Source organism: Sinohyriopsis cumingii, chromosome 7 (genome assembly GCF_028554795.1).
Source record: "Sinohyriopsis cumingii isolate HCF-2022 chromosome 7, ASM2855479v2, whole genome shotgun sequence".
Taxonomy (NCBI): Eukaryota; Metazoa; Mollusca; class Bivalvia; order Unionida; family Unionidae; genus Sinohyriopsis; species Sinohyriopsis cumingii.
The window spans coordinates 131,330,100-131,344,709 of NC_142967.1; the positions used below are offsets into that span (position 1 = coordinate 131,330,100).

A 14,610-nucleotide genomic window follows, 5' to 3' on the forward strand; every position below is an offset into this window, starting at 1 on the left:
TGTAGCCAATAAGGAAAAATAATCCAAGTTTGCGACATTGGTGAAGACCTACGTGATCCCAGAATAAACTTTTTATGTGCTTTTCTTCTTCTTACTTTTAAGAAGGAAAAAAATACTTTTTCGTGTACGAGAAAAATACATATAAAATTTCAGAAGCCAAGCCACGATCGTCTTGTATTATTCATATGTGATCTCTTCCCCAAAATGATAAGAAACTTGTAACGTTTTTTTCGTACTTTTTAAGAATTTTTTCTTGTGCATGAGAAAAATAAATGTATATGAAATTTCAGGAGCCACACCACGACCACGTTATATCCGAATTCGCGTTATAACGAAGAGCACTAAAGCGGGTTCACAATGTATACAAACCTAGCCACCCAACTGAAGTTGATGCTACCATCCAAGGTGTAGAGAGGCGTATTTCTGATGTAAAATCATGCATGACATGTAACAAGCTGCAGATGAATGACGATAAAACTGAGGACATTCTGATCACAACATAAAGACTTTCTCATTCACATCCTTTACCTCAAACAATAAATATCAGCAACACCAACATTAAATTTACACAATCAGTGCGAAACCTAAGTGTTACTCTGGGCAGTACTGTCACACTGCACCAACATGTCATGAACATATGCAAGGCTGCATATCTTGAGCTGAGACGCATCAGCTCCATTCGCAAATATCTTTCAGTTGATGACACTAAAACACTTGTGTGTTCATTAGTACTTTCAAGACTGACTATTGTACCTCAATTCTGTCTGGTTCATCTCAATATCTACTCCAGAAACTTCAAAAAGTTCAAAACACAGCTGCTCGGATCATACTCAGAGTACCACAATCAGAGCACACCTCAAGCTGTTCTGTACCCTACACTGGCTATCCATTCGATCCAGAATCAAACAAAATTTGTTCTCTGTGCTACGTTTCACTGAGGGGGGCCCCAAGTGGCCGAGTGGTCTAAAGCGCTCTCCGTTACGGATCACTGCCATCTCATCTCTGTCTGCGTGGGTTCAAGTCTTGGATTCAGCCAATGTGGGTACGTGAGAAAGCTTGCCAGTAGCTTCTCGTGGGTCGGTGGTTCTTTCCAGGTTCTTCCTCCACCATTAATACTGGCCGCCATGCATAGCCTATCGTGTGCTGAATAATGGTGTTAAACCCTACAGCAACAACAACAACAACGTTTCACTGACGGACTCTAGTCCAACATACCTATCCGAACTCACCCATGTTACACACCAGCAAGATATTTACGCTCCTCTTCTGACAATCGTATACTCATTATTCCCATTATGAAAACAAAGTCATATGGACAGCATTCTTTTGCATACCAGGGCCCAGCAACGTGGAATGAATTGCCCACTGAACTTAGGCACAAAGACACAGTGATCACATTCAAGAGTGCTCTCAAAACTTACTTATTTCGACTGCAAGAACAAACTTAAAGACCTAATAATGTTTCCTACCTTAAATATTCTCAGCATGCTTTTTATGTTTTATAATTTCATGGTGTTTGTTTTTGTAATCATATCATTATGTTTTTTATCTTAGAGGTGTTGTCTAATGTTGTAAAGTGCTTAAAGCTTCTAAAGATTAGGCGCTATACAAAGTCCTCATTATTATTACTAGTATCATTAAGCAAAGCATCTTCTCTTATCTCCCTTATTAGTGATTCTGACCTAACATCAACCCTCTAAGCTGAATCTTACATGCATTAAGCTCCTCAAAGTGGCTATATGCATTGCAAATATTGATATTTATTACGTCTTCAAGTGTGTTATAAAATGTGTGGAAATGCCAATATACACAGAAGACTGATATATGACTGACTCTATAATTAACAATCTGTTTATATTTTTGGGGCAAGAGAACCAGATTATAATGTATCTCTAAGTTTTAGACCTTAAAGTAGTAAAGATAACTCATTTATCAATTAGGCCATCTTTCAAAAGTAGGAGCATCAGATTTGCACAGGACCAGTTCTAGTTACTGATCTTCTGAATTAAATTGCTCAGCAGCATTGGACATTCAGCGTAGAAAGTGTTAACAATTTTCATATGGTACAATTGTAATCTTTATAGGTACTTTATGGGTTTTACCATCCTCAATCATAATCAAATTTAATTTTATATATTCCACTGAATCCCTCAAATCATGTTTGTAATTGGATTTGACAAAGTTTCTCAAATAAATATAGCTTAAAAGAAATGTAAGACTTGATATCACTGGCCTTCTTAAAGTTAAAACATTAAATGCTATAAACTCATTAAACCTAGCCGGAGGGGGGGGCTCACAAAATATGGTGTAAAAAATCTTCAATATATGCAAAAAGAGCAAAGTCAAGTACAGTGTATAAATGTATTAAATGCACATTATGTGTCCCATATATTACATAATAACACTAAATACATATTATGTGTCCCATATATTACATTATAACACTAAATACATGTGTCCCATTTATTACATTATAACACTAAATACATATTATGTGTCCCATATATTACATTATAACACTAAATATGTGTCCCATATATTACATTATAACACTAAATACATATTATGTGTCCCTTATATTACATTATAATACTAAATGCATATTATGTGTCCCATATATTACATTATAACACTAAATTCATATTATGTGTCCCATATATTACATTATAACACTAAATACATGTTCTGAATATTACAGTATAGCACTTAATGCATAATGTGTTCTATATTTTAAAGTACAGCACTTAATGAATATCACATGTTCTGTATATTACATTATAACACTATATACATATCATGTGTTCTGTATATTACATTATAACACTATATACATATCATGTGTTCTGTATATTACAGTATTGCACATAATGCATATCGTGGGCACATTTTAGATTGGATTCTTCAAAGACCTGATGGTAATATTCTACAGTCTTCATTGGTATCCATAAACTTGCATCATAAAACCTTTGTATCATATGTCATCTCAACACATCAGTTCTTAAAAACTCATCTGTGTTTGCTACTAAGAGAAACTTTTGCATGATAAATAGAACCCAACAAATACATTACATCCAAGCAAACATAACAACTTCATTACCTCCTACAGCAGTACAACTTGACAAATGCTTGAGTTTACTGCTTGACAAATATGCACTAGCTCTTCAAGATTATAAACAAGCTAAAGTCAAGGAATATATGTACACTAATTCCAATTTCCTTCTCTCTGACTGATCTTCCGAAACTGTTTTTAAATTTCTTCCATGAAAAAGTTCAATCCATTAGAGAAAAGCTTGACAACAAAATTTCAACTGACTCATCATCACCATACGGTTGTGATAAAAAATATACACTGCAACCTTTTACAGCATTTGAACCTGTCTCTATGAACAAAGAAAAACTACTGACAACACCAAATTGCCTTCTACAAATTAGCAAACACAAGGTGACTAACTGCTTTGTCTTGAAATCTTCCCCCACCCCACCTATTCTATGCGCATTATTTTATCCTGCCAGCATGCTCAGCCACTGGAAAAATATATCAATAAAACGAGGACATTTCAGATTTGTCACCTGTGTATGATTTAAGTACTTTACCAATTTTGTAATCTGGTAATAAAATGTTACCTTGTACACATATCTGAATTCTTTGAAGAAAGAATTTTAAAGAATTTTATATTGTTGCTATGCACACATAGCAATAAGAGACCTGTAATTTCCCCTTGCTGCCTTAAATAAACATTTTAGACAAGGATAGAGAGAAACAAGAAAACTATTTAGGTGTTCAAACACTAGTAATACTGAAAATGAAAGAAAGAATTATAAAAAAATATTAGTATTTAAAAATTAAATATAACACTTATTCAAAACGATCCTTCATTCGAGTACAACTGTTGCTGAAAAATTTAAATCCTCCTTAAACTACATTTCATTTTATCCATGCATTTTTAATCCAAAAGAACACACCTGTAAAATTCTATAACTAATTTCTTGAATCACTATTACACTATTATTAATGAATATGTATATACACACATACATACATATATATAATCACACACACACTGATTACAGCAGGGTATTAAAGCTCACACTTCAATGATTTTAGGACATAGCCACTGCATCAACGTTATACTAAATTAGGTCTCATGGTACCCACAAATGATCATCAGGTATATAATCCCCAAATTGCTGAATTAAATAACATCCGGCTTCTAAAAGCCACTAATAATTTGGTCTGAATTTTCACTCATTGCATGAGTTGCTACTATCCATTCCAGATGAATTGGCTTGGCTAATGAGGCTGCAAGGTTCACTAATACAGTGCACTGATCATCACCAGTAACATCTTCCTTCTCCATGATGGCCTGATTGACCTATTTAAAATATCAACTGTGAAAGTGTGATTTTAATTCTTATTTGTCCTCTTTATTTATTGTCAAGTCCAGTGGATGAAGTTAGTCTTTACATGAGGCAGACACAAACAATGAAGTGATTACATTATCTTTTAATTTAGTTAGCATCTTTGCACTTTGGTGGCATCAGCTTCCTTTAATGTTCATCACTGCGTATGTGATTGATCTTTATGTGTGTTTTCTTTGTACTCACAGAGGCAATAGTATTGTGTTAGCTGCTTCAGCTTCCACTAATGTTATTCACTTGGACAAAAACATAGTGTCAGGTCTTTGCACTGAGCTTATATGTTTTGCCATATATGTACAGAGGCTAAAAAAAAGACATGACCAAATGTGCAAAAAAACAACTTTCAGAACAATACAATGGCAAGGCATGCTGTGTTGCCAGAACACAAACTGCTGATTGAAGGTCCACAACACCAGGAAGATTTGAATGCAGGTTTACAAAAACATTCTCCCAAACAAGACATATCAGTGAAAGTGCTACTTAAGCGTGTACATTGGCTGAGAGTAGAAGACATCCCTTTTTTAAAATAAAAATCTCTTCTTAATTTAATACATGACTTAACAGCTGAAGAAACTGATGCCATTGGCATTTTGAAGAATTCTGCCAATCAGTATAACTCGGCTACTACCTGTTCAGAGGTACTGGAGAGCCAATCAAACATTGTTGAGGATAGTCTTATATGTCAACTGCAAAATTCGTCATTTGTGACAGCAGTGGCAGATGAAAGCACTGACAGTGAACAATAAATGCCTTTCATATATGCTCAGATTATTTCTGATGACATAAAACCATCAACAAGATTTTTAACAAATACAGAATGCTCAGATGCTTCAGGCAAAGATGTGCTTTATTGGCTTTAGTCACATTATATAACTAATATTTTTTTATTGTGTATATAAACAATATAATTATTTTTAAAAACTACTGAAAAAACTGATCATTGGCTTGAATAAGACTCATAGGTTTGGATTTGGCAAACTTAACTGTTTTTTGCCTTGATGAGTCAAATGACTCACATGAAGCCATTTGTAGATAAGAGTCTGTATATATATTTATTATATGCTCATTTTTTTCCCAGTTAACTTTACATTGTCAGAATTGTTCATTATTACCCGATACTGAACTTGCGCGACAAAACACATATAGCATTCACGTGCATAAAGGAACTACTTTCTATTGTAAACAAACAATGGACGCAGACACCAGCAATTTTGATTTGTATACAAATCATGTACACTCACATAAGAGGCTCTTTACGTTGTGGTTGTTTAAATTTGTTTCTGAATGAACTAAAACAGATGTTTCGTGGACTGCCACATACCAGCTGCTTTGGCACATTCTGCGTTGATACAATGTTACGGATTTAGGCTAGCTACATTATATAACGGACGCAAGATAAGGTCCTTACAAATAAATACAAGTGACAAGTCATACACTCATTTCTTTAGCTGGTGATAAGAATGGCAAAATAAAATATACTTACAGTTTTACATCCTGAATTTCCTCAAAATGTATTTTCTTAATTCTGCAAATCCGAATTACATAAGCCATGTCATAGGTTTTCAATCTAGATTACACATTTCGAAACTGTGCTGTAATTTCAATGATAAGTGCAATTGCATCCTCCTTACTGCACTTAAAATGAAATAAGCATTAAATTCCATAGCGTCTTTTTGATAATGGCAATTGAAAGACTTCATATTTTTCCCACATTATGATTTCAAACATTCAATGACAGAAACAGAAACACATTTGCAGGTGTCAACAGGCTTCTCCCTATCTTATTAAATCTCATGTATTTCATGTGGAATAGTCACATTCAAATCCAGTCCATAATCATGAAATTTCATAGAATCGAGAAAAATACCAAAATCTATTCATTCCAGATCAAATGGAAAAGTTGTTGCAATGCACATTCATTCACAATATGACTCCAAATTTCAATTTTAACTAGACATGCCATTTTCTTTCGAAAGTTATGTTGAGCACGCGACCAAGTTCAAATTTATCTGGGCAGAGTTATGTGCGCAGTAATAATGTTGATTTGTGTAATGATGAATATGCGCTTGTGCATTCAGTTTGGAATGTGGCATACATTCATTTATGTTGTTTCTTGTAGTGTATTGTGTTTATATAATTAAACCTTAGGTAGAATAAAAAAATGAGCATATAATAAAAAGGTTACTGCATTTGTATGGGAAAATATGAACTCGTGTTGTCGGAAGGATATCCTGCACTCCCAAAGTTGTGCAGTATTCCATCCCAAAACTCGTTCATATTTTCCCATACAAATGCAGTAACCTATAAATATAAAGTCTTTAATGATTATGTCATGTTTCCTCCATAATCTTGTTTTACCATCATCAACACACAACAAAATCCAGTGATAGCCAAATTTTAGAAAAATAATATTCTCCTTTGCTAAGTGACAGTCAACTGAGAGAGCACTAGTTCTGTATTTGCCGGCCTATATGCCAAATGCAGAGTATAAATTGAATTTGCAAATTCTGCATCCATCATCTCCATATATAAGTCTATGCTGATTATAAGACGAGGCCTTAAAAATACCTTGGCTTGGTCTTTTTCACTTTTGTTCCACACAGTATCGTGAATTTTATCAGTAAATTATCAGTCAGCATCATTAAATGTAGTTAAGGTATCTAATTCATTTCACACTAAGTATTATAAATCAATTATGTACATTTATCCACATTTATTGATGCTGAACTGAAAACATACTGAGTTACAGATAGGATAAAATTGCTGTGCGGAATGAAACTACATTAACTTAAGTTTCATGAATGTTGATAGTATTACTGTATGCTATTTCTGATTACCAGCCGAAAGGAAATTGCATCACTGATACCAAAATGTTTGTTCCAGTTTGTTTTGGAGAGAGATAGAGAGAGGCATATATATTCCGTTACAATTTGCTTCCTGCACCTTATGATCAATATTAAATATGAGAGAGATTTCAGTCCTTCTTCATGCTGTTTTTTACTGTACTGTCCCAGCTTAGCTTAAGGTTTGTGAAAGAGAGAAACAGTAATAAATTAAATAGTAAATGGAAACAATTAAAATACATGCCTTACTCCTTCAGTTTCAGAGTTTCAATATTCACAGTATTTATATCCACATAGACTCCATTTGGGTTAAATCCCAAAAATGACCATTTATTACCACACTGTGTCATTTTCTTTGCAAGTTAAATGACATCTTCAACAAATGAGATTATTTGTTATCAGTAAGTGCATGTACACTTCCTATAGTAAGGCAGCAATTAGTTATGATCTTTGCATATGCTAGTTGTAACTTTAAATTGCTGACAGTTCTGTTGGCAAATAAAAAAGGTGTGAATGGTTGAGAAACTTACAAGAGAATCACCTGGCATTTCCTTTCATTAAAAGGTACCATATTCACAATACCTATGGGTAGCTTCATTTCCATACTGGCAGCCTCACTAATTTGATCTGGCCTGCTGAATCTTGTCCTTGAATAGGTGTTAGCTTGGATGACCTGACTACGGCTGTACCATATTTAACTAGCATGTAAACAACAATGCAAAGCCATGTGGTTCTTGGGATGACAGATCACAACAAAACAGATTACAGTCATCCTGAAACCTCTCTCTCACATACTGGGGCATATTTTATCTGATCATATAAAGAAAAATGCGATGGAATACCTGCCTTTTTTATTGTTATTCATTTTAATCAATTTCTATTTAGCACATGCTGCCTTAGCGCAATTACATTTGCAAATATGGTAAGTGATTCATATCTCTTGCCAACAGCTGTTATGCATGAACCTTCAAGACTTTTGCTTAGTTTCAAATCCTGAATTGAACTATTGTGTGAGCTGGTAATTCAACATGTCCTTCAAGGGCTGATGTACAGAAATTATGATTTCCATGTCTGAATGAGTTTTCTTTGCAAGCATCTCATTTTTGTAATTTGTTTCCAGCATGGTTGATTTTTTCTAGTCTAAATTGGAAGAGTATTTTTTCATCTTGGTATTGGATGAACCCTCAGTTTGAACACTCCCAACTTTAGGCACATCATCTTGGTATTGGATGAACCCTCAGTTTCAACATTCCCCACTTAGGAACATCATCTTGGTATTGGATGAACCCTCAGTTTCAACACTCAACTTCAGGCACATCATCTTGGTATTGGATGAACCCTCAGTTTCAAAACTCTCAACTTTAGGCACATCATCTTGGTATTGGATGAACCTTCAGTTTCAACACTCCCAACTTTAGGCATATCATCTTGGTATTGGATGAACCCTCAGTTTCAACACTCCCATCTTTTGGCACATCATCTTGGTATTGGATAAACCCTCAGTTTCAACACTCCCAACTTTAGGCACATCATCTTGGTATTGAATGAACCCTCAGTTTCAACACTCCCAACTTTAGGCACATCATCTTGGTATTGGATGAACCCTCAGTTTCAACACTCTCAACTTTAGGCACATCATCTTGGTATTGAATGAACCCTCAGTTTCAACACTCCCAACTTTAGGCACATCATCTTGGTATTGGATGAACCCTCAGTTTCAACATTCCCCACTTAGGAACATCATCTTGGTATTGGATGAACCCTCAGTTTCAACACTCAACTTTAGGCACATCATCTTGGTATTGGATGAACCCTCAGTTTCAACACTCTCAACTTTAGGCACATCATCTTGGTATTGGATGAACCTTCAGTTTCAACACTCCCAACTTTAGGCATATCATCTTGGTATTGGATGAACCCTCAGTTTCAACACTCCCAACTTTTGGCACATCATCTTGGTACTGGATGAACCCTCAGTTTCAACACTCCCAACGTTAGGCACATCATCTTGGTATTGAATGAACCCTCAGTTTCAACACTCCCAACTTTAGGCACATCATCTTGGTATTGGATGAACCCTCAGTTTCAACACTCTCAACTTTAGGCACATCATCTTGGTACTGAATGAACCCTCAGTTTCAACACTCCCAACTTTAGGCACATCATCATGGTATTGAATGAACCCTCAGTTTCAACACTCCCAACTTTAGGCACATCATCTTGGTATTGAATGAACCCTCAGTTTCAACACTCCCAACTTTAGGCACATCTTCTGATACATTATTAGTTTGTTTATTGTCATTTGGGTCAGTTTTCATGATCACGCATCCAAGATGTAATCATATGCATACAGAATGGACACTTGCACTTGCCAAATCATTTTGGAGATAAACATTTCCAGCTGTGAAATTATTTAAATAAAATTAAAAACATATTTAGGGGCTTGTGCTGTTGTCTGATGAATATTTGTTTTAAAGTGACTAACATCAGTGCCATTTATTTTCATGGTTGTATAAATGATGCAATGGACAGAACAAAGGAAGATGCATATATGCATGAATTAGCAATAAATAAAAGTTTTATTAGTCTGAAAAGAATATTTTCAGAAAAATCATAAGAAAATACTATATAATAATAATATACAATGGTTACGGCTCTTTTCTGGTAAGCAAGATAAACATGTTAGCATTGTTATGGACAAATTTGGTGGCTACTTGGGAATTCTCATGCTTACCTGGAGTATATGCCTAGATTTTGTTGCAAACACAAGGAATGTGGCTGATTCTGGACTGTGTTATAAACAGGAACATATGATGTATGAAGTAATAAAAAAGAATTAAACTTGTGAATATGCATACCAGCTTGAGTCAAGTCATCAATGGTTTTGTTGAGAATCTTGTTGGCTACGCTGGGAAAATTCATGTGATAAGTTTTCACTATTTTGATCTTGCCAAGAAGTTCATTGTCAAATGTTTTGTTGGCAAACTGTTCCAATGCAGAAAAAGACTGGAAAGACTTGATAAAACTGTGGGAAATGTATCTTCTTTCTGAAAAATAAAGCATACACACCTTATTACAAGAAGAAGATCACAGAATGCAAAGTTATAACAACCAACTTCTGTGTAACAATTGATTGACAAATGTTGTGTCTAGTTTTATGCATCTATCTACAACGTAGTTGTCGACCTAACCTGCCTACCCACCTATCATCCATGTACTTTAATTCTGTAGTTACTTATTGTCTTGTATGTCATGGCTGCTACAAACAAAGAAGTTAAAGACCCAATGCTATATTAAACATCTTTAAAAATTAAACATCAGTAAATTTATTGTCTTAGCTGCAATAATGTCACTTAAGCATGTGATGTATATTTAATTTAAACTGTACGTTGCCTTTTCTCCATGATTCTATGTCATGAATATTGTGTGATTGACCCTGATTAGGAATAGAGTTCAAGGCCTATCTGTCTCTTTATTTAGTAAACATGACAAAGATAATATTTCTCTATGATTTAGATGATATATTAAAATCATTATTAACTGGAGGTAAACATGCTTTTAGATACTGAGTTCAAGGTCTAGTTTTTTTATATAGAAAATTAAGAATGTCCTACAAGTAAGATGTTTACAAATCTGATGGGAAAATGACTCTCATTCTGGCTCTGTTATTGTGTCTTAGCTTTTTATATGAATGTTGTTTACTTCAAAATTACTCATTCCTATCTTAACATCCAAAGTAGAATCAGCTTTATTGTTGTTTTCAGTTTTTGTTTGAGAGTATTTATTTATTTAAATTATTCAGTGGAATTACAAAGTGCTCAATATTTTTGGACAAATCACTATTATTGGGATTATTGTGAATTAGTTCATGGACATTTTGGTTATATCCTTATGATACATAAAGACTGTTGGCACCTTAGCACATTCAAGACTACTGGCAAATCAGCACATTCAAAATTTGAATTAATACCACTGGAATTCATTTGGAACTATATACATCTGGACTTAAGATAGAGCTTTAGGACTAATTGGATTTAATTCAACTTTTTGGACTATCTAGGATTTAATTCACAACACTGTTAGTTCTTTGTAAATTTTCACTTTGTATTCTAGGAAAAAAATTGTTGGATTTTACAAAATTTGCTGGTTTTCACTCTTTTCTGTTGTTGTTGTTGTTGTTGTTGTTGTTGTGGGGTTTAACGCCATTTTTCAGCACGACAGGCTATACATGGCGGCCAGTATTAATGGTGGAGGAAGAACCCGGAAAACCCCGGAAAGAACCACCGACCCACGAGAAGCTACTGGCAAGCTTTCTCACATGCCCAATTGGCTGAATCTTAGACTCGAACCGCCGCAGACAGAGACTCTTTTCTGTTACTTAGTTTAAAACCATAGAGTCATAATAAGCGCTAGTAACACATGACTGAACAACCCCTAGTACCCTGACCAGTGATCATTTCACATCATCATTCCTCTGCTAATATGTCACAGGAGGTGTAAGGAAACCAAAGTTGACAGTAGAATTTCCAAGTAAATGCCAAAATTTGCCCAGAAAAATACCAACATTTTTAATTATCTCTTGTCCCCAAAAAAGGGCTTACTGTGGAATTATCCACTCTAGATCTGGCTCATGTTTTTTTTTATTCAGGCCTTACCTGCTAGTATCTGTTCACATAATTCCTCTTTTTCTCTGAAATTTTTCTTAGTTTTATTTATTATGCTGATCTGCATGTTTCTTTCTTAACAAGAATACCATGAACAGAATTATATAGGCACTCTATTTTTAATAATCCTTTATGTAGATAATATATTTCTGCATATAAAACATTTTTCTTCTTTCAGTCTCAGTAATCTTGAGATCTGTTCTTTTGATCCAAAAATCAGCTGTGTTCTTAATTAGCCTAAGTGCAAGCCATTCACTAAGATTGGGTCAGGTTTGTGGTTTAGAACTGCTATCATTTTGTGGAGAAACCATTTTTTTCTGACAGTCAGTAGGGGTCCCATGTGCCAGAGTAGTCTAAGGTATTTGCGTTTACTTATCACTCACACACTTCACCTTGTCTCTGGAGGTTTTTGTCTTGGCTCGATCAATGTGGTTATGTTTGAAAATGTGTCAGTAGCTTCTCCTGAGTCAGTGACTCTTCCCCCACCAAAGTCAATAATTTTGGCATTTGATCTTTTGACACCCAAATCAACAGCCAAGTTCAAGCCAATCTGCAAAGTGTATCATGTAGAACTGTTATTGTGCAGAGACCAGTGACCATGACCTTTAACCATCTGACTTCAAAATCAAGCTCCTCTTACAGCAATTTGAAATCATCCACAAAGTCTGTAAACCAAAGATGATGTGGATAATGGCAAACTCCAGTTGTTGTGTGAAAACCATTTTTCTTCAGTCAGCGACCTTGACCTTTGAACTTTCCAACCAGAATTTGATAGGGTTCTTCCTTACACCCATGTGCAAGTGATCCACATAATTTGGTAACTGTAGTTATTATTCTAAAACCATTACTTTCTAACAGTCACAGTGATTATGACCACTGATCTTTTGACCCTGAAATCAATAGGATTCTTCCTTTAACCAAGTGTAAGTTAACCAGCTAGTTTTGGTAATAGTAGACCATGTAGAACTCAAGTTATTATGTGGCACCATTTTCATTATTTCAGTCATAGTGACCATGAGCTTTTGGACTGAAATCAATGGGTTCATTCTTGCACCAAGTGAAAACCATTTTGGTAAATCTAGATGGTGTACAACTGAACTGTGTAGAAAAAACAGACAGATGGTTGGATGAACATACATCATCATAAGATATAAGTCTCCTACTTCCCCAAAACTAACCACTATGACCTTGACCCCTGACCTCTACACTAGTAGAGATCTTAATAACCCATTGCAAACATCTTTACTTTCTTTGATGTCAATTTTGTCATGGTAATAATATATGGTATTGCTCCATGTGACCTTGATCTTCAAGCTCTAGGCCATGAATCTATAGGGGTATTCCCCTCTCTCCCCCCCCACCTGCATTTTTGGGCAAAGTCCAAAGATGATATCCTCATGAAAACAGGAGATACTGCCCTTTAAAAAAAAATTTAACCAAGAGTTCACCAGAAAGACAGACACTGTGATCACCTATATCATTGCAGGAGAGAGGCTCCTTAACCACACATAAATATAAGTACCAATGAAAATAAATTTTGGAGACAAACACCACAAGTGATACCCATGAAAATAAATGCATGCATTGTAATGATCTATACATTTACAGTATATTACTTAAAATGTGTGTTTTCTGTTCTCTGACACGTCATCCACTGGCAGGATAAATTAATCAAAATCATAAAGTTAGCATCAAGGTCCTCCAGACCTCAGTACAGCCAATTGCAAACTCCTTTGCAAGTTAAACCATTGTGCATCAATTTCTTGTCATGAGCTTCGTACCTATTAGATGACTAACTGGTGTTAAACTGGATATCAACAAATGAAAGGTTACGTTGTGCAATGACCACTAAAGTGCTTTACCAAGAGACCTTCTATAGTGGTGAACCTCATCTGGTCTGGGAAGGATTTGAACCCACATATTTCTGTTCAAGAGTTCAGAACACTAACCACTAAGCTAACATTGCTCACAGTTGAATGTTAGCTGTTGTCCAAGTCAAGAAGACATGTCAGCCTATCTAACCTATGTACATATTACAAGAGATTAATTTATATTCCGGTAGAAAGAATTAAATCTAATTCTACTCTTACCTTTCTGTCTCTGCTCAGGTGGTAGAAGAAGTGTGTAGAGGTCTTGCAACATTGGGAAGCCAAAGCCACTTGTTCCCTACATTGAAAATATATGTGAAATCATGATCCAGCACACATGTACTTTATACAACATATATCCGGGGCTGAAAATTCACTTGCCCAACTACAACTGGTAAGTGAAAATTTCATGACTGTCAAGCATTTTCCTTTTAATAGAAAGGATCTTCTGTCAGTAATATTACTGACTTCATTCTCAAAAGTTCATACTTTTGATTGGAAGTTTGTTTTCATTTGTTTTGATCAAGCTCTTGCAACAGCGTTACTCTCACTCTTCAACATTAACAAATGCTTACAAAAGGGAGCGCAGACTGATCTCACTTCATAATTACTTACAACTGATATTAGAAGGGTCAAAGTCTCAGAAAACATCTTTTAAACACAATTCAAGTTAGGTTGCAAGCATCATCAACTATTATATTTACATGGTTAAATAAGAGTTTATTCTAGGCAAGGAAAAATGTGTGGTATCTTGATGAACAAATGGTTTTGTTTCCCATTTTAGATTTTTCAATTATTTACAATTATCATACACTC

At 35.0% G+C, this 14,610-nt stretch overlaps 1 protein-coding gene across 1 annotated transcript in view; it reads right to left on the bottom strand.

Moving 5' to 3' along the window:
- The window catches only part of LOC149796135 (F-box DNA helicase 1-like), a 115,206-nt gene that overhangs the window by 25,694 nt on the left and 74,902 nt on the right, over nucleotides 1-14,610 (bottom strand). The window contains exons 13-14 of the mRNA XM_089966051.1: nucleotides 14,017-14,092; nucleotides 10,121-10,309 (exon numbers count right to left, since the gene is read on the bottom strand). Coding sequence (XP_089822177.1) covers nucleotides 10,121-10,309; nucleotides 14,017-14,092 — 265 coding nt within the window. The remainder of the gene's footprint in view (nucleotides 1-10,120; nucleotides 10,310-14,016; nucleotides 14,093-14,610) is intronic.